General features: G+C 54.2%; 13 protein-coding genes across 13 annotated transcripts; 9 read left to right on the forward strand and 4 right to left on the reverse strand.

Moving 5' to 3' along the window:
* Positions 1–822: 822 nt before the first annotated feature.
* PG998_008423 (cellobiose dehydrogenase) lies at positions 823–3,091 on the forward strand (the record flags this gene model as incomplete). The annotated part of the gene is made up of 8 exons (XM_066875239.1): positions 823–868; positions 929–1,801; positions 1,878–1,999; positions 2,060–2,153; positions 2,211–2,260; positions 2,316–2,394; positions 2,437–2,702; positions 2,825–3,091. The coding sequence occupies 8 exons, from the start codon at positions 823–825 to the stop codon at positions 3,089–3,091; spliced, it is 1,797 nt and encodes a 598-aa protein (XP_066731184.1).
* A 2,297-nt stretch (positions 3,092–5,388) lies between these two features.
* Positions 5,389–6,638, forward strand: PG998_008424 (uncharacterized protein; the record flags this gene model as incomplete). Its single annotated transcript, XM_066875240.1, has 2 exons — positions 5,389–5,430; positions 5,583–6,638. 2 exons carry the CDS (start codon positions 5,389–5,391, stop codon positions 6,636–6,638), a joined length of 1,098 nt encoding a protein of 365 aa, XP_066731185.1.
* Positions 6,639–7,221: 583 nt separating this feature from the next.
* On the forward strand, positions 7,222–8,060 carry PG998_008425 (uncharacterized protein; the record flags this gene model as incomplete). The annotated part of the gene is given in 2 exon segments (XM_066875241.1): positions 7,222–7,594; positions 7,609–8,060. The coding sequence occupies 2 exon segments, from the start codon at positions 7,222–7,224 to the stop codon at positions 8,058–8,060; spliced, it is 825 nt and encodes a 274-aa protein (XP_066731186.1).
* Positions 8,061–8,697: 637 nt separating this feature from the next.
* Positions 8,698–9,393, forward strand: PG998_008426 (uncharacterized protein; the record flags this gene model as incomplete). Its single annotated transcript, XM_066875242.1, has 2 exons — positions 8,698–8,822; positions 8,868–9,393. The coding sequence occupies 2 exons, from the start codon at positions 8,698–8,700 to the stop codon at positions 9,391–9,393; spliced, it is 651 nt and encodes a 216-aa protein (XP_066731187.1).
* A 301-nt stretch (positions 9,394–9,694) lies between these two features.
* Positions 9,695–10,389, reverse strand: PG998_008427 (uncharacterized protein; the record flags this gene model as incomplete). The annotated part of the gene is made up of 4 exons (XM_066875243.1): positions 9,695–9,819; positions 9,863–9,901; positions 10,008–10,140; positions 10,225–10,389. The coding sequence occupies 4 exons, from the start codon at positions 10,387–10,389 to the stop codon at positions 9,695–9,697; spliced, it is 462 nt and encodes a 153-aa protein (XP_066731188.1).
* A 1,223-nt stretch (positions 10,390–11,612) lies between these two features.
* PG998_008428 (uncharacterized protein) lies at positions 11,613–12,788 on the forward strand (the record flags this gene model as incomplete). The annotated part of the gene is made up of 1 exon (XM_066875244.1): positions 11,613–12,788. The coding sequence occupies one exon, from the start codon at positions 11,613–11,615 to the stop codon at positions 12,786–12,788; it is 1,176 nt and encodes a 391-aa protein (XP_066731189.1).
* A 381-nt stretch (positions 12,789–13,169) lies between these two features.
* Positions 13,170–13,907, reverse strand: PG998_008429 (uncharacterized protein; the record flags this gene model as incomplete). The annotated part of the gene is made up of 1 exon (XM_066875245.1): positions 13,170–13,907. One exon carries the CDS (start codon positions 13,905–13,907, stop codon positions 13,170–13,172), a length of 738 nt encoding a protein of 245 aa, XP_066731190.1.
* A 1,479-nt stretch (positions 13,908–15,386) lies between these two features.
* Positions 15,387–16,301, forward strand: PG998_008430 (uncharacterized protein; the record flags this gene model as incomplete). Its single annotated transcript, XM_066875246.1, has 1 exon — positions 15,387–16,301. The coding sequence occupies one exon, from the start codon at positions 15,387–15,389 to the stop codon at positions 16,299–16,301; it is 915 nt and encodes a 304-aa protein (XP_066731191.1).
* A 1,076-nt stretch (positions 16,302–17,377) lies between these two features.
* On the reverse strand, positions 17,378–18,289 carry PG998_008431 (uncharacterized protein; the record flags this gene model as incomplete). Its single annotated transcript, XM_066875247.1, has 2 exons — positions 17,378–18,107; positions 18,276–18,289. 2 exons carry the CDS (start codon positions 18,287–18,289, stop codon positions 17,378–17,380), a joined length of 744 nt encoding a protein of 247 aa, XP_066731192.1.
* Positions 18,290–18,712: 423 nt separating this feature from the next.
* On the forward strand, positions 18,713–19,348 carry PG998_008432 (uncharacterized protein; the record flags this gene model as incomplete). The annotated part of the gene is made up of 1 exon (XM_066875248.1): positions 18,713–19,348. One exon carries the CDS (start codon positions 18,713–18,715, stop codon positions 19,346–19,348), a length of 636 nt encoding a protein of 211 aa, XP_066731193.1.
* A 38-nt stretch (positions 19,349–19,386) lies between these two features.
* On the forward strand, positions 19,387–20,088 carry PG998_008433 (uncharacterized protein; the record flags this gene model as incomplete). The annotated part of the gene is made up of 1 exon (XM_066875249.1): positions 19,387–20,088. The coding sequence occupies one exon, from the start codon at positions 19,387–19,389 to the stop codon at positions 20,086–20,088; it is 702 nt and encodes a 233-aa protein (XP_066731194.1).
* Positions 20,089–20,418: 330 nt separating this feature from the next.
* Positions 20,419–22,408, forward strand: PG998_008434 (C6 transcription factor; the record flags this gene model as incomplete). Its single annotated transcript, XM_066875250.1, has 2 exons — positions 20,419–20,449; positions 20,505–22,408. The coding sequence occupies 2 exons, from the start codon at positions 20,419–20,421 to the stop codon at positions 22,406–22,408; spliced, it is 1,935 nt and encodes a 644-aa protein (XP_066731195.1).
* Positions 22,409–22,732: 324 nt separating this feature from the next.
* On the reverse strand, positions 22,733–23,446 carry PG998_008435 (Ctr-domain-containing protein; the record flags this gene model as incomplete). The annotated part of the gene is made up of 2 exons (XM_066875251.1): positions 22,733–22,874; positions 22,944–23,446. 2 exons carry the CDS (start codon positions 23,444–23,446, stop codon positions 22,733–22,735), a joined length of 645 nt encoding a protein of 214 aa, XP_066731196.1.
* Positions 23,447–23,586: the final 140 nt, after the last annotated feature.

The following is a 23,586-nucleotide window of genomic DNA, read 5'->3' on the forward strand; positions in this document are numbered from 1 at the left end:
TCGCACATCAATCTTCCTTCCCGACCGACTGAGTTTCTAGCCCGCTCGTTGGATACAATACACGGCATTGTAGAGAAAATTCTTGATTGTGCCACAATAAGTCAAATTGAATGACGTATTATCGAGATCTGGTCTCTTGCATATATATCAACGATCCATTCACCTGGACCGGTAACGACCTGTCCACTGGAAATGGGTACAGCGTCCCCTCTCGCTCATCGATGCGTGGTAAAGACCAATATTAAGAGACCTGAACTGCCCGTGTGAGCCCGCCTCTCCATGTTAGTAGTGCCATTAGCTTAAGTGCCTCGTCGGCACTTCTCTTGGATACCAGCCCAGCCGGACTTCTGGATCAGCCGTGTCATTGCTGCACCCCGGATTCTTTGACATCTCGGCTAATACTGAGGAACCACTGGGTCCGGGGACGCGGATGCATCCGTTCCCTGTCGATTGGCTCAACCCAGATTAAAAGTATATGAGGCCAGGGTATTGCATATTACCCGATGCCTTCACAGCCCTTGTTCGCTATGGCACGTGGGGAGACTGCATGCCACATGCCACTCTCACTGCAGCAGCTCCCTGAAGCATGGCCGGGGGACACGAAGCAATATACGTGCATCTGGGGATTTGACAACGCGATGCCACTGCCAAGGTAGGCCATTTAATTATCGCCGCTACTGGCCCGATTGATATTCATATATGGGATAGGCTCCAGGTATGAAGTGTGACATCTGAACTTGTACGACGTTGACTTTTGTGAAAGCTCATAAGTTGTTGATCGCCCAAGACCTATCTTGATAGCATCTAAACTCGGAGTTCGTCATGGCAATTGCATCAATCCACAGGCTTCTCAGCGCCGCGGTGCTCCGTACGATGAACACCCTCCTGTCTTGTTCATGTATCATTCCAGTCTGCTAACCTATCATAGTATCCCACCCATGGACTGGCTTGGCCGAAGTCGCCTTCACCCATCCTGCCGAAGTTTGCTCAAACTCCACAACATGGAACCAGACTTACGATTACATCATCATCGGTTCCGGGGCAGGGGGTATCCCGCTGGCCGACCGTCTTACTGAAGCAGGTCATACCGTTCTGATGCTCGAGAAAGGCCCGCCGTCGACCGGCCTCTGGGGTGGCACTATGAAAGCCCCCTGGCTCGAGGGCACGAACCTGACCCGATTTGACGTGCCCGGGCTCAGTAACCAGATCTGGCATGACCCCACCGGTATCACCTGCGCCGACTTCCCCTATATGAGTGGTTGCCTGCTCGGCGGCGGCACTGCTGTCAACTCGGGGCTTTGGTGGAAGCCGCACCCGGCAGATTGGGATTACGCATGGCCTGCGGGCTGGAAGTCGACTGACCTCGCCGCCGCCACCGACAAAGTCTTTGCCCGCATCCCGGGTACCACAGTGCCGAGCCTAGACGGGAAGCTGTACCTGCAGCAAGGGTTCGACGTGCTGAGTAAGGGTCTTACTGCCAACGGCTGGACCTCCATCGTGCCCAACGATCACCCGGACCAGAAGAACTGGACTTTCGGTCACGCTACCAACATGTTCGAACACGCCGAGCGCGGAGGGCCCTTGGCCACGTACCTGGTCAGCGCGAGTCGCCGGAAGGAGTTCACGCTGTGGATGAACACCACTGCGCGCCGAGTGACGCGTGTCGGCGACCACATTACGGGAGTGCAAATTGACTGCGGAGGTCCTTCTGCGAGCGTCGGCACCATTAAAGTGACTAGTCAGACAGGCCGCGTGATTGTTTCGGCTGGCACGTATGGGTCTGCCAAGGTATTATTCAGGAGTAAGCGACCCCGAGCAAGGCTATTGAGCCTGCCTTTACTCGTTAAAAGGGAACTATTTCTGATATATCATCACAGGCGGTATTGGCCCAACAGACCAATTGAACGTGGTTAAGAACTCGACAGACGGGATTACTATGATTGGGTCAGACCAGTGGATCAACTTGCCTGTTGGTTACAACCTGGATGACCACGTGGGAGTGAGTACCCCCTGAGCTCTACGCATTCGTGCTTGACACTGCTTCTGATGATTGGTGCAGACCGACATTGAGATTGCTCATCCCGAAGTCGTGTTCTACGACTTTTACGCCGCTTGGGATAAACCCATCGCAGACGACAAAGCACAGTACCTACGTGAGTCTTGGTCGACGACAGAGAGCCAACTGTACATTTATATCTAACATTGCCAAGAAAACCGGACGGGTATCTTGACCCAGGCTGCGCCTAACCTTGGTCCAATCGTGAGTCCCAAATATCCTGGACCTGGTTTGATGATACAAGCTCATGTCCACGCAGTTCTGGGAAATCATTCACGGTACCGATGGCATCGATCGACATCTCCATTGGCAGTCGCGCGTTGAAGGGGTGAAGAACAGTGAGTGAACTTGATGAGATTTCAATGTTGGCGCATTTGCAGGTACCCCAGCTGACCATTCGTGCTGTTTGACAGCGTCCATGACTATCACCCAGTATCTTGGTACTGGCGCGCAGTCGCGAGGCCGCTTGACCATCAACAAACTGCTGAATATGCAAGCTACAACGGCACCGTACTTGCACAATGACGCGGACAAAGCTGCCGTCATTGCTGGCCTCGAGAAAGTGCAGGGCTACTTCAAGTCCATCTCGAACCTGACCTGGATTCGTCCTGCCCCGAATGAGACGGCAACGCACTACGTCAATTCGGTAAGTAGTAGCGGGATTCCCGAACCAAGTCACTTTTATGAACCACCCGGTTATCCCTCTCCGCCCCCTGGCTGTTAGATATTGTTCCCAGCTGACACAGCTTGATCAACTCCCCTCAAAAGATCCCCGCCACGCCGGCCTCTCGCGGCTCCAATCACTGGCTAGGATCGGCCAAGATCGGCCTCGATGACGGGCGGCAGCCCAACGGCACGGCTGTGGTTGATGCAGACACCAAGGTGTACGGCACGGCGAACCTGTTTGTGGTGGACGCGTCTATCTTTCCGGGCATGATGACGGGCAACCCGTCGGCCATGATCGTGGCGGCTGCGGAGCATGCGGCACAGAAGATCATGAAGTTGCCTTTCCCAAAGACTGTCGTTTCGAAGTGAGAGGAAGAGGCGCGACGCATCGTATCTTGCGTACGCTGGAATTGGAGAGGACGCGAATCCAACTTGTACACGAGCTAATGCATGGCAATTGACATTTGATCACATAGCACAATGAAATTGGAATTGCAATGAGACCAGGATTGGGGCTATCCTCATGACCTTAAGGGCTATGACAATAAGAGGCTAGATCTTCAATGGCCTAGCAATTATAACATTGCCGTATGCTAAAGGATCAACTATGAAGAGTCAAGTCTCTCTCAGCGAAGTACCGAAGGGCAGGAAGTCACATCTCAGTCAACCATTTTAGTTCATTTTGTTTCTTGTACCACGACATGCCCTTCGAGAAGGGTAATAACAGCGAGGTCATCACTTCGCTCATGTCCCTGGGGGACTATGCGCTGTGGAAGTGATGCTATGACCACAATAGCCTGCATTCGCAGACCTTGATGTCGTAGGTTTATGAGGAGATGAACGAAAGGCCCAAGTGAATGGGCGACGCCTATGCTGACGCCCTGCCCTACGTGAGTCCTCTCACCTTTTTCTGACTCCTATCAAGTCTTGTCCCGTCCTAGAATTTCATTGCACCCTTACCTCGGGCCGTACATACCTACAGTGGATTGAATTTCCCCATGAGCGCGACCACCCCGACCCCAAGTGCTGACTGATGGTGCTTTACTCGTACGACTGCGACAACTTTCAAATCCCACGTGGCCAGGTCTGAGTCCCGGTGGTTTGCAAGGCTTCTTCACGTAACTGAAGAATGCTTTCGGCGTGCTGCACGAGGAAGGGAAGGCCGATGCTGCCACGGTAATGACCATCGGGTTACACGGCCGCGTCGTGGGCCGACTGGGCCATTTCGCAGCTCTCGGGTAGTTCGCTGAGCACGTCGCCGGCAATGAAAGGGTTTCAGTGGCGACGCGGTCAGAGATCGTGGAGCACTTAAGTCGGCCTACCCGTATACGAAGGGGTGCCTGGCAGTTGTGGTGGCGGCGACGACTTGAGATAAGCTCACTTGACCTGTAGGAGCTGCCATGTACGAAGTCCTGGAATGAAGCGGCGAGGGAAGGCTTGGTTCGACGCGAAATGTGTGGCCCCCAACATGACCAAGTAAATATGGCAGTGCAATGTAATCGTTACCAGCAGAGACTGTGAAGCGCGGGATCGTGTCGAACTGCAGCCGCATAATGCAGCTTTGTCATGAATGTCACGTTGCAAGTAGATGTCTTAATTTTTGCTTCCAAATATATATTCAAAGGATGCGAGGATTGAATGCCCATGCGCACCGGTCGGCGATTCGGGTCGGAATTAGGGTACAACTAGATCGGTCCTTTCATCAATCGGACGACTCTTCACATACCACTACATCGGCCGACTCTGCTCACACACCGGCCGAGATTTTCAAGGCAGCCTTCTCCCGAGCGAAGTTTTCAGCTGGATGGATGAATACAAGCATGGATGGACCACCAAGCCACTGACTAATGGCAGGCATTCTTTGGGGATCCAGACCTTTCGCAGATCGACTAAAAGCCGCTTTCGTCATGACTGACCCCGAGATCGAAAAGCGACCATGGAGATTAGCTTACCGCCGGACTGGGTACTAACAAATGAAGTCGAAACGCGACCCAGTAATTCGCGCTCACGGATAAGTGGTTAACCTCCGACCACCGATGGCCTGCCTGGTCTGCCTGGTCTGGCTGCGTTTCTTACCAAATCCATGACCCGAATAGGCCTGGAATGCCATTGAAGGAGGATAGTCAGGCCGTCTCATCCCTGTCTCCCACACTTCCCATGTGCTCCATGCCCCCCATGGGCCGGCGAATCTGGCACACGAGCGCCGACATCCTTCCTGGACCACCTGATTCGGGCCATGCTAACTACCAGATCTGATAACGTGGACCGATCTAAGGGCCTGTCACTGGTACGACAAGCCGGGTCGCATCATGGGCGGACATTTGGTGTTATGTGCGGACAATTGGGCATTTGAATACCGTAGTATATAGTCTTGGTTCCCGAAAGCATAACCCTATCCATCGACTTGCATCCCATCCCATCTCATCTTATCTACTGTATGCATCATTAGATCTCCGACCTGCATCCATCTCAATCAAAGGGTCCCTTGTCTCATTGTTCCCGATACCATTGGAGTGACATCACCTGGAGCTACGAAACCCAGGATACGCACTTAGGAAATTGTTCAGAAGCTGTTAACGCCACCGAAGCAATCATCCTATCACCACATTTAGTGGCACACCTCAACCCAAACAGACGTACAACATCTCGCCAAGGGCTTGGCCAACATGTCGTCCGGAGCCTCACAGCCAGCGGGTGGACCGCCACAGGTACGTTGACAGAACTGTCGCATCCTTCCTCTATCACATACCCGTCTTGGCACGGGCTGTGTCCATCATGTCGCCTGTCTCGGCAGTGTCACCCTCCCGAAACCTTCGTCCTTCTGTAAAGCTTAACTGACTTACACGCCATGGTGTCTTAGATGTCCGGCCCGCCCTACCTTCCTAACCAGGCGCAACTCGGCGGCCGCCCGACCGTCGATGTCGACGTCCCCATCTCGGCCGTGCTGCTGGCCATCTTCATCGGTCTAGCCGTCGTGCACATGACCATTCTGCAGCGCAACAACAAGCGGAACCACAAGTTTCTCTTCTCGGGCATGCTCTTCGGTCTGTCCATGGCCCGCACCTCGGCTCTGACCATGCGCATCGTGTGGGCGTGCCGGCCGGCCAACGTGCAGATCGCTATCGCCGCCAACATCCTCACCCAGGCCGGCGTCATCATCCTGTTCATCGCCAACCTCTTTTTCGCCCAGCGCATACTACGCGCCTACCACCCGTCCTTTGGCTGGCACAACACGACGCGCTACGTCTTCCGCTTCCTCGTCGCGAGCGTCCTCGCCTGCCTTATCATGGTCATCACCTGCACCGTCCACTCCTTCTACACCCTGGACCTCAATGCGCGCCGCATGGACCGCGACGTCCAGCTGTTCGCGGGCACCTTCTTCGCCCTGCTGGCCTTCATCCCGGCGCCCGTCGTGCTCATCGCCTCGCTCACGCCGCGGCGCGACAGCCGGCCCGTCGAGAAGTTCGGCCAAGGCCGCTTCCGGTCCAAGGTCGCACTCCTGCTCTTCACGTCGCTGCTCCTGACCCTGGGCGCCGGCTTCCGCATCGGCGTCAACTTCGACCTGCGACCCGCCAACGCGCCCGCCTGGTTCCACCACAAGGCCGCCTACTACACCCTCAACTTCGGCATCGAGATCATCGTCTCGGCCCTCTACGCCGCCGTACGCTTCGACCGCCGCTTCCACGTCCCCAACGGCGCCAAAGGGCCCGGCGACTACCGCCAGGGCGGTCTGCACATCGCCACCGAGGAGGAGGCGTTTGGACCCGATGCCAGCGTCGACACGATCCGCGCCACGCCTAGCCAGGAGGAGTGGGAGAGGCAGGCCAAGAAAGAAGTCGGCAGTGATGACAGTGGGCTCATGACGAACTCTGCGACGAAAGAAGGTGGTCGAGTGACGAACGAGGACATGGTTTGAGAAACCAACTGTGACACACAGAATGTTCTTTCAAGATGTATTCTTTCTGCATAGCGATAAGGGGTTGGTTATTAGACAGGCTATAGACACGTCACAAGGGCTTCGACCCTCTTCATCTACAATCATAATGTAATACTTACCTCTTGGTGCTTCTCAACCACGTCTCATCCCCGCCAAAAATTGGTTTCCCCAACGCAGTGAAACGAAACCATGGCAATAACCACCACATTCGCGATTGGTTGTTGCTTCCCCTACCCACAGTGCTACGTACAACGAAACGCGGGGAAGGGAACACAATTCATCCAGAATAGGGGAAAGCAGGTTATCACCAAAACTTTATTTCGCAACTACGACGGCCTAGTTGGGATGCATCCGAACTTATAGCCCGATCGTTGCGACGAAGTGACGGACTCCAAACGTCACTTCGCATCAACCACCAGCGGGCAGAACCTTATGAACTGTGCACTATGAGTCCTCACGGACCAGTAGATGAACCTTTCACGATACCGCGTTGGTTGCACATCCTCTTCCCCTCCTCCTCAGATTCATGATCGTCGGCCAACACACATATCACACAGAAAATATGGACAGCCCAAGAACCAAGCCGAGTAGCTCTGACGTTCAGCGTCAGAAGCAGACTCAGCGACAGAAAGATGCGGCCGGGGTGTCTGACCCCGCCACGCCCCGATCCAGCTCGGGCATGCAGATGTCTTCTGACGACATGCTCAAGCTCCATGAGGGCCAAGACTCCATGAACTTCTCTCTTCATGGGCAGTATGGCGACGCCTTTGACGTGCTTGCCGCCACGGACAATCTCCCTCTTTCCATGGCCCACAAGGCCCGGAAAGACGACGGAGCCGGTAGCAGCAAGAACCTCCGCCCTTACCCGGTCCTGTCGGGGGTTCAGGGCCGCGGGCGGCAGCAGCATGGGCTCGACGCCCATGGGCAGCGCCACGGTGTCCGACGACAGCCAGGCGGGAGGGGGACCTGCACCCTTTCGAGGTCTCCTCCACCTCCACAATGCCGCAGCAGCAAAAGCTGAAGCAGAAGCAGAAACAGAAACTACAAACCACCGGCCACCATGCCAGCACCATTACGGCGGCGGCCCTGCCTTCCAAGGTCTTCAACGGTGAGGCGTGGCTGCTGGACCCTTACGGCACGGGCAACAACCCCCTGTCTGCGTCTGATCTGCAGATGAACAAAGGGAAGTCTGCTGTCATGGCAAAGGGCCGAACGCTGGGAAAGGCGACAAGTGGTAATGGTGCCTCGGGGGCGATGCTGGACCAATACGGGGAGATGGACACGCGCCGTGCGGGACGCAGCGCATCCCTGGCGTCGGATGGGGAGATCGAGTTGCCGGCAAAGCATGAGTCGGTTCAGGACCGGCTTGGCTCACCGGGCGCGGACGATCTTGGAATTTGAAGGCCTGAATCCGTTTCCCGGATATATTGTGGTATGATACCATCAAGAGATTGCATTACCCTCGATTTGGAACTTGATTGCGGTTTCTAGGATAGGGGGTCGGGTTGCTGTTGGCATTGTCTGCTGATGCCAGTGTCACATAGGAAATCCTGTTCTAGGCCTTCAGGTGGTATTGCTTATCGGAAGAGAAGGACGCATGGCGGTCTAGGTCATTCTAGCTGTAGCTTTGTCGTTTGCCATTTCATTCTCGTCTTTGAAAGGGGCGTTGACATAATGCTATAGTCATATTCTTTATCTAATCAAAATCTATTAAAGCACTGCGTAACTTACAATCAAGATGGCGTTTCTTCTTTCGACTAGTCCTAACTATACTGCGCTAATTATCATCATCGTCATCATTTTCCCATCAACATCATGTCGTCGTCCTCATCACACAGGAAACGCGCTGGATCGCGCCTGGACAAGGTATGCAATGCTCTTCTGAATACGAAGCTTAGATACCTTCTATTAGATATCTATCTATTAAATTGGACTACATGAAGGATCTATGAGAGCCGCCGGCTTACACGATGATGATAAATAGGAACCACACAAAGCCCAACCAAGGAAGCCAAGACCAGCGAGCTGGCACCCGTCTATGAGATACAAGGCCTCGCACATCAACTCCAAAGAACATACACCACTATCTACTATATCCGAGGATGCTTCTTCTGCTACATCCACAGTAGCGGTCGAGGTGATCCCCCAAGACAGATGGGAAAGGTACTGTGACACATTAATATCGAGGGTCACCTCTGAGATAAAAAGGGCTGAAGGCTTTAACTCCCAAATCCAGGACTTGAGGAAACATCTCAACGGTGATGTTGTGTTCCCTTCAAATGAGAACTGGAGCTTGATGGGGCTGGTTGCATCCAAGCTCTATTGCGCCATCCCAGAAGACGATCGTCGTCGCACAGAGGAGCTTAGGAAGAGGCAATTTGGTGACCGTCAGGCTTACCAGCTCTCGATCGACGTATTTCTGCAGGAGCCCGATGTTGTCGCCGCGGAGCTGCGATATCTCGTAGAACAGGTGAGGACTATGCGGGCGGCGCCCGGCGGGACTGTGGAAACGATCTGCCGGCACGAGCGGGAGTGGCTTCGGCTGATACGACACGCAGACGGCATCCACTGGCACATAAATGAGGCTGCCGGATACGCCAATCAAATGCGGGCTTGTTCTGATCAAGAAGAGCGAATGTGGCTGGCTGCGGAGTTGAATTGGTTAATCGTGAGCCATGCTAACACCATTTACTGGCACTTCATACAGCTGCAAATGTTCGGGGACGAGAGTTAATAACAAAGAGAGCAGTGTATCTAACCAGTTGCGCCTTATTTCTTTGTCTGTCTAGTTAGCCAGCATTTTGAATCTCATTATTCATTTATCCACTTTGTGAGGAGTCTTACCCTGGTCTGGGATTTTTCACCCAAGCTTATCAATCGAACGCTATGCATATGAGAAAGGACTGTCACGTCATCTGAATTGTAAAACTAAAATGATAATGGGATCAATCTGAACAAAGTGAATGCTACTTTTACGTGTCGTGGTTTTCGGGAAGGCTGACCCCTAATGAGGTTGGGAGTGTCAGTCCACTGCCCTAATCAGAGTCATCGGCGCCGTTGGCGAGATCATCACCCCCGGTCGCGTTACCATACACAGCCAACGCCTTCTCGAAAGCAATGTTTCGTCTCTTGGCCAAGGCCTGGCCCTCTCCCTTGAGCTCTGGGGGGCGCTTTCGACACCATTAGATGGGAAAGCGCCTCACTAGCTTCGGAGGTCTTGACCAGGTTTCTCTTGACCAACCCTGATGTGATATGTTAGTGATATTTCGCTAGAAATGTGATTTCTGTCCTGGAAAGGATAAACAAGGGAGGGAAATAGGGGTAATGTAGCCACAACAAAATACATACCACCCACGTGGAGCTTGTCCTTAAGATAGCCCGAGCAACCAATTAGCGAGTTGACTTGCTCCTCGGTCAACTCGACGATGCGAGTCATCTGCATGAGCATATCCTGGCTCTCTTCGGGAGTAGGATCAGTGTCCTACGTGTCTGCCGTGAGAAAGTGTGTCTTTCCAGTAAATAGGGGCAAAAGGGGCAGGGCTTGGTTTGAGATTAGGGGACATACATCGTACTCCCTCATGCCTTTGTTAATGGTCGATGCCATCGACTGCGACTTGCGGCCGAGCTTGATGGCGTCGCCGACCTTCATCTTCTCGCCCTTGGCGGCAATCTTGTTGGCCTTGGTCAGCTTGCGCTCGAGGGCGTCGAGGTTCACCTGGACCTTCTCCATTGCTGTGGGTTCGTTTCTGTAACTGTAGGATGATGAAGAGTTTGTGAGAAAGGTTGAGGAGTTGATTCTTTTTTTGATGAAGACTGCCATCCTGAAGCACCGGTTGGCCTCTATATTTGTACTTATCCAATAGCCACTAAGGGGGTTTGAGTACACAGTATCAAGCACCGCCTCCTGTTTCGTCCTGCACTGGAAGCTTGATGCATCAGCGAACTCACATCTCCGCACACAGTTGCCCGCAGTTCAGGGGTAAAGGATGACCCAACTATCTGACTCGCGCTGCCAAATCGGACCGCCAGTACAGCCGAACCGCACCAACACGGCCGAGTACGAGATTTATGACAGCACTTCGCGTCAGTGCGAGTTTACTGAAAGCTCGGATGACTTCAGTCAGTCTAGACAACATGGAAAGCGATTTGCTAAACAGACTGTTGGCGGGTCATGCTTATTCAAAGCTTAATCGCGGACGGATGTTGCTGTTTCATCCAATAAGCTCATGTCACTACGGGGCGTTGAAGACATGCCATTTTGGTGACACTACGAGGTGTGGCTGCGATGATGGCTTGTAATTCAAAACGGCATGTCATCTCATGATCTCGTATATGACGAATCGCCTCACGTTGATGCCGAGGTGCATGAATGCCAGTTTTGTAATGCCAAGTTCGTGCACTCATCGAGGCGCTGACTGTCAATCTCTCTTCAGCAAGCCCCTTCCGAGCCGCTGATTGTGTAAGATTTATAGAATCCTTCTCGAAATCATGCCCGAAATCTAGAATATGTTGCCGAAGCGACTGGAAAGCCGGTGGGTGAGAAAGAGAACACTAGTTTGATGGCTTGGCAAACTCTCACCATCCACCATCCTCTCTCTTTCTCTCTACACCGTAATTCCCTCCCAGCCTATCGGGACAATATTTGATAGGCCCATAGCTGGGTGCCTGCTTGTTGGCATCAGCTTCAGAACCGACGCAATCTCCGAGGGCCCACCATATCTCCGCATTCTTGGGATTCACAGTCTGGGGCCCCAGGCTATACCTACCAGGATATGAATATGCCCCAAACCCCATCAAACTGGTCGTGGGGCCGGTGGGGGACCGAGGCTATCTTGGCTATGATTATATAAGAGTCCGGGAAAGAAATCTGATGGCAGAAAATGAACAGATTACCGCTCCTTAGCCACGAGCGTCAATTTCTAATCCCCGGTGCTCACTTGTCTATCTGCCATGATGCGTCTCTCTAGTATCTTGGCTAGGTCCGTCTTGTCCGTTGGTCTGGTTCATGCCGCCTGCACCAAGCCACCTTCGACCTACCTGGACTGGAAGACGTTCAAGGGTGATGGCGTGAACCTCGGTGGCTGGCTGATCCAAGAGCCCTTCATCGACACGGACTGGTGGTCCGCCAACTGCGGCGACGACGTGGTGGACGAGTGGACGTGCTGCGCCAACCTCGGCGAGCAATGCGGCCCCGTATTTGAGAAACGGTACTCTACTTGGTTCACCACGGCCGACATCGACGTCCTGGCTTCGGGAGGCCTCAAGGTCCTGCGCATCCCCACCACGTACCAGGTCTGGATCGACCTGCCCGGTAGCGCACTCTACCACGGCCAGCAGGTCGCCCGTCTCCAGGAGATCGCCACTCACGCCATCACCAAGCACAACATGCACGTCATCATCGACCTGCACGGCCTCCCGGGCGGGGTCAACAACCAGACCATCGGCGAACGCGTCGGCGGGCTGGACTGGTGGTACAACGAGACAGCCCTGGCTTGGTCCATGAAGACGGTTGACAGCGTGCTTGACTTCATCCAGCAGTCCGGCCGACCGGAGTCGTTCACGTTGGAGCCCGTCAACGAGCCCATGGACAAGCCCGACGACATCGGCCAGCCGTCGGCGCTGAGCGAGAAGGCCGCGGGCTGGCTGCTGAAGTACTACGACGCCGTCCTGGAGCGGGTGGCCGCCGTCAACCCGCGGATCCCCGTCATGCTCAATGACGGCTTCAAGGGCGCCGGGTACTGGGCGGCCAACTTCACCCAAGACAAAAACATCGTCTTCGACGTGCACTACTACTACTTCAACGGGCGGCCCGCGGGCTCCAACAACGTGACCGAGATGATCTGCGGCGACGCCCGGGCGCAGCCCGCCGACGGCCCGTTCCCCATCTTCACGGGCGAATGGGCCATCGAGACCCTCTACAACAACTCGCTCGACGCCCGCAAGGAGATCCTCAACGCGGGCCTCGCGGCGTTCGGCAAGCACACCCAGGGCAGCGCGTACTGGACGGGCAAGGTGGTGAGCTCCACGGCCGTCGCCGGCCAGGGGAACAAGCGCGACTACTGGAGCTACAAGGACCTACTGGAGCTCGGCTTGGTCGACCCCGAGTCTGCCTCGGGCTTCTGTGATTAATCAGGGCACGGCAATGTGGCCAAAACAAAACGTAAAACCAAGTTGAACAGTTAGTCAAGTGGAAATACGAGACCGGAGTCGACATTGGGAATCGATAAATAGTGGTATAACTTTAATTCCAAATAAAAAGTCTGATGAAATATTGTACAAATTGTTCAATCGTGTTGTGATGTGTGGGTATCACTAGTCTCATGATCACCTTTGCTGGAAAATATCACCTCATTCGCCTTCTCTCCTATAATCAGAGATGTACATGTTCCTTGAGAAGTTGTTGTGTAGTACGGGAAAGCTCGGCTGTGAAGTCGACAAAGACTGATACTCAAGCTGGCAGCCCCCAAACACTATAAACCGCCAAATGATGATGAAAAACCCGGGCATTATTTAGCCATTTTGATTGATAGAGCCAGACGCGGTCGCTTCGTACTCGGGAGGCGGTCCGTCCCGGTGGATGTCGATATAATGGTAGGAAGGGAGCGGCTCGGAATCTGGGTCCCAATCTGGGTCCCCAGGTCGGCTATCTGTGATATCCATCTCGGCTATCCTTATTGACCAGCTCGTGTTTCGAGACGACACAGGCAGTCCCAGCTCGACGTCTCGGTCTGCTGGGGGCACAATGGCCTGCGGGGCCGTAGCAACAGCAGTGTTTCTGGCCGAAGTCGACGAAGCCGCAGCCGCGGCGTTGTTGTTGTTCGCTTGCCGGGGGATGGAGGCTCTTGCCTTCGCTATTTCCTCGAACTTGGAACAAGGCCAGTCCCATTTCAAGCGGAGTACCGAGGTGACTGCCTTCTTTGGGCCTGGGCTGCCGCACAGTCCCTCCAGAATGAGGGCCGGCGGAAAGAAGATGACGGCAGCAATTATCTTGGAGATGAGCCATATCACCGTCCAGGCGACCGCTGCTGCGAGACCGATTATTGTCGTGATTACGATCACCAATGTCGTTAATGGTATAATCAATGTTATGATTCCTAGGATGTCACATGGATCCCTCTTGCGCACGTTGGCTTTCCGCGATTTGGTGTTGAAGGCTTTGATAATACATGCAAGCACGCCGATCCCAACGAGGCAAAGGGTAAAGACAACAAAAGTCTTTGCAGATTCAGGAATTTTCGGTATCCCCATGTTTGGTACGGATCGATCTGTCGTGATCAACGGCAGATGAATGGTAGTAGGCCAGTGGGTAATGACGAGGGAGTAGGTGTTCCTGTAACTCGAAATAGAATCATTCTAGAATGTTAGCTGCTCTTTAGAAAATGTTAAGTACCCGTGAAGCAATGCATAGGAGATAAGTTATCTTTCTCTCTGATCGCCTGTTCCGGTAAAAGGCTGAACCTTGAGTCTACAATGCTTCGGATATTGCTCTCGGGATAAACAAGTTCTCCATAAACTTTGACGGCAGCAACGAATTACCTCGTATTAGCGCATGGTATGGCTTCCCAAAATGCCCGATCATTTCTATGTAACTATTATGAATGAAGTTATGGCCCTTGTTGAGGATGTTGCATCTCATCCTCAGCTAAAGTGGGAGCAGATAGTATATCTGGACGTGTTTCTCGGGTAGATACGTCAATCCCACGTGCTCCTTTCCTGACTATGCCCTTCATCGGTTAGGTGGCTCAATGCCTGGGCAGTCGGTAAAATGATTGTGTAGCCGTACGATGTGTGTGTGTTTCTCAAAGCGTTGCAGGCCTGGCTTGGAGGCCACCGACCCGGCTGGTCAATCGCTGTTGGGGCCGTGTTGCAGGCTCGGCCGTCAGATGAGCCTCACGATAAAATCTATCAATAGGCCCCTCTCGACGAGTGCGAGCTGCATGGGTATTGGCTTTACTGTCGTATTTTCCCCAAGAGCTGAGGTGACTGAAACGCGGCCATGCCCTCCTGTTGGGTCGCTGTTACCTGCAACAGACTCGGGCTGTGCCTGCAGCAGCACCCCTGTCGTGACCGGCTGCCCGGCGGTTATTCTACACCACGAGCTGAATGACACCAAGTCTTGCAACTTGGGCTACGAGCATATAAGTCTCCCAATCTCTCATGGAAATGGTTCGTAAATATTGGCCATAAACGTCTCATACTTCACCATTTCCGACCAGCTCAAGTCAATTGCCAGACCTCATCATGGAGAACCAACCCAATACACCACCCAAGAACTCAGCAGCGCTACTCACGCCCCCAAAAACTCGAAGCAGCTCGAAGGAAGTCTCGAGACAGTCCCCAGAAGACCCTTGGCCGCAAAGCACTTCTCCGTCTACACGACGAAACAAACCACTACGCGGACCTGACCGACGAAGCGTGACCTCTCCTTTGCCGGGTCCAGTCCCCGATGCAGGGCCCTCAGCTCGTCCAATTGAGGCGAGTGGTCTAGATGTCAATATCTCGGACTTAATCATCGTTGCGAATGAGGCCGGTATAGGCTCTGGTCTGCCAAGTCCGCTTCCAAGGCCCCCACTTCAGACATTGCATGCTTCAGCCCCTGAATTGGCCTCGACCAATCGAGCTGTCAGTAACGCTGGACGGAGACGACCGGACCGTCCATCGGCTTCCTCGCGGCTCTCCAGCGAGTGGACTCTACACCAACCAGAAAGCCCCACGAGCGTAGACGACATGATCAAGGCCGTTATGCGCGCCAAACTCCCCAAGAAGCAGCGAAAGCAGCGGGACCACGGCAACAACTACCTATTCGAGGTTGTCCCAGCGCAGGACCCTGACAAGACGATCTGGAAAGTCGGGTTTACCAAGGGGCCTACAGTCAAGCGACAGAAGGCCATCTCCAACGCCTGTCAACCTCACTCGATCCGCGGGCAGTATGACCCAGGCCACGTCCCCATCCGTCTCTGCGCGCGCGCCGAAAGGTTGACCCACGCCGAGCTGGCCTGGCACAAGTACCATTTCGTCTGTACGTGCAAAGTAGAGAGCCACCGGGAGTACTTCGATGTAGACCCGGAGCTGGCGCTCGAGGCCATCCATCGGTGGCGTACGTTCTGCATGCGGGAGCCCTACACGGCTAAAGGCAAGCTGCAGCCCTTTTGGGAAGACCGACTGCGGGACATGGACCGCCGGCAGAGTCTGCGTGCCGACGTCCTAGATATGGCGGAGAGGCGAAGACAATGGGATCGCTTTGTGCACGCCACGCTGCTCGATGCAGTCTGGTACGACCTGGTGGTGTCGATGAAGAAGCTCCAGGACCGTGGCATCTGGCGAACCACTGCCGTCATTGAGTTCCTGGCAATCTTGTTCCTCTTGTTGCCGCTACCGCGTATGCTTACCCTTCCTTATTACGCCATGGTGATCTGGGTCATCGCCATGATCAATGAGACCAAACTGTCGGCTACTATGGTTGCTCTTTCGTGGCCGCCCGTCGAAGACCTGCAAGGGCCACGCTTGTCTCTTCCGACTAGGATGGAGGACAGTTCCCAGATGGAAGAAGAGCACCGTGAAACACTGACCGCGGACACTGAAGTACTACCCAATGATTTGGGACACATGTTTGACTTGCCATTGGAGGACGATGTATTCTAGTGTACCAGCTACCCAACCCCTATTCGGCAAGAGACACCAAGACGCGCAACAGCAGTAGTTTTACACTTTATCAAAACTTCTCCCACTTCCAATACTGCTGAACATACTTCCAAACACCAAGTAGTCAATGAGTCACATCTGCCTTTCCGTTTGTAGGCGGGTTTCTGCAGTCCAAGCAGCCACGGTTTGCTCCACCCGTCTGCCTGCTCTTTCCTCCCCAACACCACATCGCCAAACATCTAACCTTCAACGAAACTACTGGAGTCAATTGAATTACGCTGCAAGTCTCCATCCCAGGAAACGAAAGTGACAGGCATCCGATGTGGTGTAGTGGTGAACATTCGAGATTCTCATTCTCGGGCCCAGGGGTTCGATTCCCTGCATCGGAGTTCATTTCTTTTTGTCATTTGTTGTAATTCATTCCTCAACACGTACCGCAGTATCAACCTGATAAATAATGAGTTTCAGCCCCGATATTACCTGCTATGGACTTGATGTACACGCTCACTGGCGGCATATCATGAAACCAAATAAACATTGTGATTATTAATTACCACGTTTATTTTTCGCATATCCAGCTCCCCTTTTGGGCCATGCAACTCAGCAACTCCATACGTGCATGCAGACATTGGCCTGTTTGCGCTCAAGCTTCTTTCATCAATGCCGTTCAAATATAAAAGTCTGAGGCTTCGGGGAAACCTTGCTATTAGACGTTACACGATTTGGTAAGAGAAGGGACCAGCCAAGGTATCCTCAAACCTTGGCTAGAAGAACATCACAACACTGCTTCACCCTCCTATTTCCACTCAGGCTATCTCCGGTAGCAAGGCAAGATCTTTGTATATATAGAGCAGAATTAGCAGACGAACCTGCAGTACAATATAACAATTAAACCATCCAACGTACCTTTGTAATTCAGAGACGTGTGCCTGGCGACAGAAATTACCGAACAAGGCAAAAGTCCAAAGATATCAGCACCCAAGCAAGAATTGTCATCACTAGATAACGCCATGGATGCTCTGTGGGAAGTGACCAGGGAAGCACTTCCTATCAATGAGTGTTTTCCGTCTTTGTCATCACCTTTTCCACGATGGGCGTCTGGCTTCCAGTCGCGGGTCTCCAGCGCCAGCAGCCAACGAGCCTCCACCGTGGAATATCTGCGTCATCGTGGGCACGCGCTCCTGCGAGACTGCCACGGCCGGATGGAGGATTTCAGAGACGAGAAGGACCTCGACGAGCGCCTTGAATACATACTCGCCATCCCGAACGACGACGAGTTCACGGCGCAGGCCGACCGCATGGCCGGCACCATCACCTTTCGCGTCGCCGCCATGCAGCTCGCCACCACGATCCTGTGCGACGACATGCACGACTACTTCCGCTCCTGCGACTACGAACTTGAGCTGCCCGGCGGATCCCGCTGCGCCGGCTGGGACGAGATCGCGTGGGAGGCCCAGATGAAGGAGCAGATGGGGCAGGCCGGCTTCGCCAAGCGGATGAAGCTGGTGAACCGGCTGATGGAGGAGGCCGGCCTTACGACCACGAACCCGCCCTTCCGGCCCGGGCTGAACCAGGGCTGGTCTTTCATGCGGCCCCTTCGCTACTTCGCCGCCGCCCTCGCGGGAACCGGGATCCCGGACTCGAGTATGCACGTCGCTGTCCGGTACCTCGCGAAGGCTTGCCGGGCGCGAGTGATGGGGGCTGCCATCCTCAATGAAGATGAGGACATAGAAAGTGAGCGAAAGACGGGAGAGGGGATTAGAAACCGTCCTCGTCTTCAGGGGCTGTCCACGGCCTGGAACATGACTATGGGGTACTTCAGGCAGACGGAGTAAGAGTTCCCTCCTCAACACAAGACGTGCATCGGCAACACTTAGCAAGCTGCAACAGACGAACGTGAACGAGAATCCATATTTGGTCTACTTAATGTACGAGAAGGTAGAGCTAGGCAATTCTAATAAGAAAACGACATACCAATCAACTAACATTGTGTCTTTCTTAACACAAACGGGCGAACAGAGATCCAATGGACAAATGGACATGATGATTCTTTTTAGTAATGTGAACGAATATGTAGTATTGATGAGCAAGATGGGTCATTTACCGTCCTAGTCCCACCTTGCTGGTTCACCCTGTTACCCAAAAGGAGGTCGCAGGTGGCTCAATAGTTGCTGGTGGTTGTGTGCAGGGTTTGGGGCTTTGGCGTCACAGCTGTATGTACGTGTGGTAAGGCAGCACTCGGAGCTTCTGATCGGAGGAATAAGCAACTGCATAAGTATTGCAGACCCTCGTCGGGGAATTGCTTCGAAATGTTAGCAAGTCTCGCTTCTTTCTTCTCGCCTAATAGATCGGGTTCAGGTCCCCTTTACCACTAGAGAATGTATCTTGTTGTGAAAACGTCTTGTACCTAAATGATGGCTCTCAACGTTGATCCAAACAACATCCGACTATGGCGCGACCTGCCCAGGGTCGAGAACAGCCTATACCGCCGTGCGGCCGAGTTCGCCGTCCTGGGGGAGATCGAGACTGCACGCAATCTCGTGAACGTACTGTGTAAAGCCGGGGCTACCATCGACGATTTTGGGGGAACGGACGAGAGACTAGCAGTGGCCTGGAAGGCCTCCGGCCTCCGGCCCAATGGAATCACCGACGAATGGGTACAGCAGGTTGCCGAGGAGATGAAAGGGACGTATGAGCATTGTTCCCCACAGGAGCCGCTTGTCAAAGCCCTCGATAACTCGTTGAAGCTTAGTCATGGGAGCCAGGCGGGCCAGCCAGAGACCACGATGTCTCTGCGAAGCGGGGTTAAGGTCCCCGAGAGCATGGACCGTGGCCGCCTCACAGTCTCCGATCTTGACGCGACCAGCACGGACTTGGCCAAGAAGGTGGCGGCGGGGTGGAATGACCGTATGATCAATGGACTTCTGATCGCCGAGCAGCTCTGGCCCTATTTCAACCGCGGCTTGCTCGCGGACGCCGTGGGAATCAGCGCCCAAGCGCTGAAGTCCAGGGTGAGAGTCTTCTCCAGGCCTATTCCGATCGCCTGAACCATGGGTACGTAGCGAATGGCCTCGAGTCGAAGACGATGAGGGAATTGCTCGAGATCGGAGAGAACAACACTCTTAGAGGTGCCGGCGTGGAGCACTGGGAAGAGACTGGTGACGATGTTCCCGAAACATATTTTAGTCAGCCAGCGACTGAGGAGCAGATATCCGCGCTTGAGACCCGGTTGAAGATCGACCTGCCACAGGACTACAAGGAATTCCTTCGCATAACGAATGGTTTCGGTAGCGGGAACGGCTTGGACGACGGGATTTACAACGGGCTTTTCCCCGATCCCGAGCTATATACCGTCGAAAAAGTAGCATGGCTATCGGAGGAGTGGATCGGGCTCCCTTGCGAGTTCTTTGAGATCCCTAGGGAGCTTGAAGATCCATATAAGAATGAAAAAGGTGAACGGATAACATGGTCAACCGCCTTGCCGTTGTTCGATCGCGTCATTCGAGTCGGCGAAAGGGACATAGATGACCTCTGGCTGGTTCCTCCTAAGCTAGTCCATGAAGCGAAAGGGACGTATCTCAAGATGCTGGAAAACGGGGACGAGATGCAAAAGAAGATCCTCAAGAACGCCATAAGAGATTTTGCGGGGAGCGTGGAGGAATTCGAAAAGCTTGAATGGTGTTTCGTGAAGAATACTGTTGGGTCTGGGCCTGAAATGAATGTGTATTCAAGCTTCAGGGCGTATCTCGAGAGTCTGATTGATGCTTCGGCGGAGTGCAGAGTTTAGGCAAGGCAATTGAGGAAGCAAGAAAAAGGGGATGCTTAGCCCAGACCATATCATTCAATTAAACACCTCATGAGGGTAATATTTTCTTCGCTACTGACGGCGCTTTCATTTGGTGTCGGAGGTACATCAGAGTGCTCAGAAGTTGGAGAATGAAGCGAGGGAATGCATTGGAGGCTGAAGGCTAGAGCCCGACGAAGTCCAGCTTAGCGCTGACAAAGCCCGCCAATACCAACGGTTATTTCGTGGACATCTACATCCCTATGGCTTTTTCTCACCCGCAAACCAAGGCCCGCGAAGTAAAAGTGAAAAGAACCCGACACAGTACACGAGATGTCCACATCAGTGAAGTTACGGAGTTCTCGTGAGCGAAGCCAAGCGCAGATCATCAGCCGCAAAATGCTAACATCCGTCCCTAGGTGGATGCTGGACCTGTAGATTGAGGCGGAAGAAGTGCGATGAGGGCAAACCCATCTGTTCCGAATGCGGTTCTCTAGAAATCACCTGCCATTTCGGCGATGACAAGCCGGACTGGTTGGATGGAGGCGAACGCGAAAAGCAAAAGGCGCAAGAGCTCAAGCAAATGGTCAAAGACCAGGCCACCAAACGGCGCGACCGAAAGTGGGCGCAATTGGAGGACACCACCACCACCACCACGGCGCCTGCCGTAACAACGGCCGGTAGACCAAGTCCGCCGCAGGAGCCATCGTCGCTGGATGTCGACCGCGCACTTACGCACGGCATGGCAAATCTGATGGATCTTGACGACTCGCATGAGGGGTACCATCCATCTGCCGACAGAAGCAGCAGTAGCGGGAGGTCGTCTATGACACCCGCGACCAGCGTATCAGACATGGGCAGTCATCCAGACCAACAGCTCTGGAAGGAATATCGTCAGGTCGCCCACTCGCACTCACGGCCGAACGATAACGGTGATAGTGACGACGACGATGAAGCAGAGCGTGAGCTGAACCAGGCCATGCTGTATATCGATAACGTCTTCCCCTTCTTGTCGCCCTTCTACCGGCCCCAACTGTCCGAGGGCGGGCGCGGATGGCTGCTGGTGCTGCTGATGAAGAACAAAGCCCTTTTCCATACAGCTCTGAGCCTGGCCTCGTACTTCACCGCCGTCGTCGTGGCGGGCTGGGCGCCGGGCGAGCACGAGGACTGCAAAATGCATAATTGGCGCGAGCTCCAGAAGCAGCAGGCGCTCGGCATCCAGGCGCTGCAACAAGACCTTGAGCGCGTCAACGCGCGCGGCCTGGAGCGGTCGTCGCTCAAGACCAGCGTGCGCTGCCTCGAGGGCATCGTACAGGCCCTCTACTTCGAGGTCGCCGTCGCCAACACACAGAACTGGCAGGTCCATCTCAGTGGCGCGTCGGTCCTCTTCGAGCAGATCATTCGTATGCACGCGAGCGACAACGACGCAGAGAAGCCGTGGTTTTCCGTCCTCGCGAGCATGAGTCCGTTGAACATGACTGTAGACTTGGGACACGGTCGCCACCCCTGGGCGCCGAGCCAGGCTGCTTTCCGCTTCATGACCGCCGGCCTGTTGTGGAACGACATTATTGCGTCGACCGCGCTTGGGCGTGCCCCAAGCCTGCAACAGTTCCACGCCGAGCTCCTCGAAGGTCCCGAACCAGCCCTGCGGACTGAGGAGTTTGTGGGATGCCCGAATTGGGTAGTTCTCCTAATCTCCGAAATTTCCACTCTCGATGCGTGGAAGAAGGAGATGAAGGCCTCCGGCTTGCTCTCTGTGGCCGAACTCGTGCGACGGGCCTCGTGCATCGAGCGCCGCCTGCGGTCCGGGATCGCACAACTGGACCCCGCGCTCGTTGATTATCGGCCCCATCTCGGGAACCGGGCAGCCGATGACCGCTCTTTCGCCGCGCTGGGCGTCGAAGCGCTTCAGGATTTCTACAAGTTACACACCACGCCATCGCACTCCCTGAGCACCAGGATCTGGGCGCACTCCGCCCTGCTCTACCTGAGCGTTGTGGTCTCGGGACTCCAGCCCTGTCTGCCCGAGATCCGGGCCGGCGTTACCGACATCATCGCCATGTTCCAGGTCCTGCCGAGCCCGCTCTGCCTGCGCACCCTAGTCTGGCCGTACGCCGTGGCAGGCTGCCTTGCCATGCCGGACCAGGAAGCGTCCTTCCGAGATCTCATCGAGGCCATGGGCGTTCTGCAGATCTTCGGGGCGGTCAAAGAGGCATTGGAAATCATGAGCTTGGTTTGGCAACACCGGGCCTGTACCAATCCCGACACGTGGGATATCGCGGCCTGTTTCAAGGTGCTCGGTCATACATCTTTGCTTGTATGATGCAAGATCGTGATACAGCCGAATTACTCCAGGGGGTCACTGACTTGCGTTGAGTTAAACTGTAAGGTTGAAATATGTGCTAATGTTAATTTGGCTTTTCAGCGAGGTTAGGCCACCTGTCAAACCCTTTAGGCGCCTATCGAATACCAGTGTTCACTAATGGTACAATTGTTCCAGCATCCCGTGTCTCTCACTTCGATCTGTCCCACGGTCAGCAACACCTTTTGTCATCCATCTATGTGGCCAAATATAAAACTACGACCCGATCAGAAAACGGAGACGTGATTTTGCTATAGACCAAGGTCTCTTACGCCAGCGGTTAAATCACCCATGGCACCCTGTGGCTTCACTTTTCGCCTCTCCGGGTTGCTCGATCTCGGACCCGCCAATCCTTTCCCATCGCAAAACAAAAGCGCCAATGAATGCACCAAGGAGGATGCAAATGATGATATACCCGTTGTAGTACCTATGGCAGAGCGTCAGCATTCGAGATGAATTGTCAAAGAGCCTAGCCCGGTATGGGATGTGTGCTTACATAGCCAGCAACATAATCCAGTATCCCACAGCAAATTGAAGAGTGTGGATAAGGGCCCGAATCGCCTGCTGTTTAACACTCGGCATGAAAGACGGGGCAAAATGGCCACGGGTTCCCGTCTTGGCCAAAAGTGGTTGCCTCGGTGCTGCACTTGAAGACCGCTCTACTGCCCCGCCGGTGTTTTGCGCCCTGGTCTCCGAGGATGCGGCAGTCGCGCTGGCTCTTCTTGTGCCCGCGGAAGGATCTGCCGGCCCTTCGTTGCCAGCATGTCCCTCCTCCGCCGCCGAGCTAGTTGCGGCCCTGTCCGCGGCAAGGCCAACCGATCGGAATTGGTGGGCGCGATAGATGTGGTTGTCGTAGAACTTCGAGAGGCGCCGGAGGAACTCGAGCAAGATGACCAGGAGAATGACACCGATGCATAAGCCTGCAAAGCCGCCGGCTGATTTGATCTGCCATGATTCCGAGAGGAAGCACGCGTCGACCGTGTTCCAATTCCAAAGCATCTAGAAGCCGAGTCAGCCAGTTGAAAACCCAATCTCACCCGCGGTCACTTCCACGTTGGGGTAAAAGGAAGGAGAAGGCGTCATCTCACACTTATTTTACACCCGTTGCCCATCGTCATCGTCATTGGTGAACCCGTCGT

The sequence above is a fragment of the Apiospora kogelbergensis genome (genome assembly GCF_038363985.1).
Source record: "Apiospora kogelbergensis strain CBS 113332 chromosome Unknown utg000005l_segment0_segment0, whole genome shotgun sequence".
In the NCBI taxonomy this organism is placed as follows: Eukaryota; Fungi; Ascomycota; class Sordariomycetes; order Amphisphaeriales; family Apiosporaceae; genus Apiospora; species Apiospora kogelbergensis.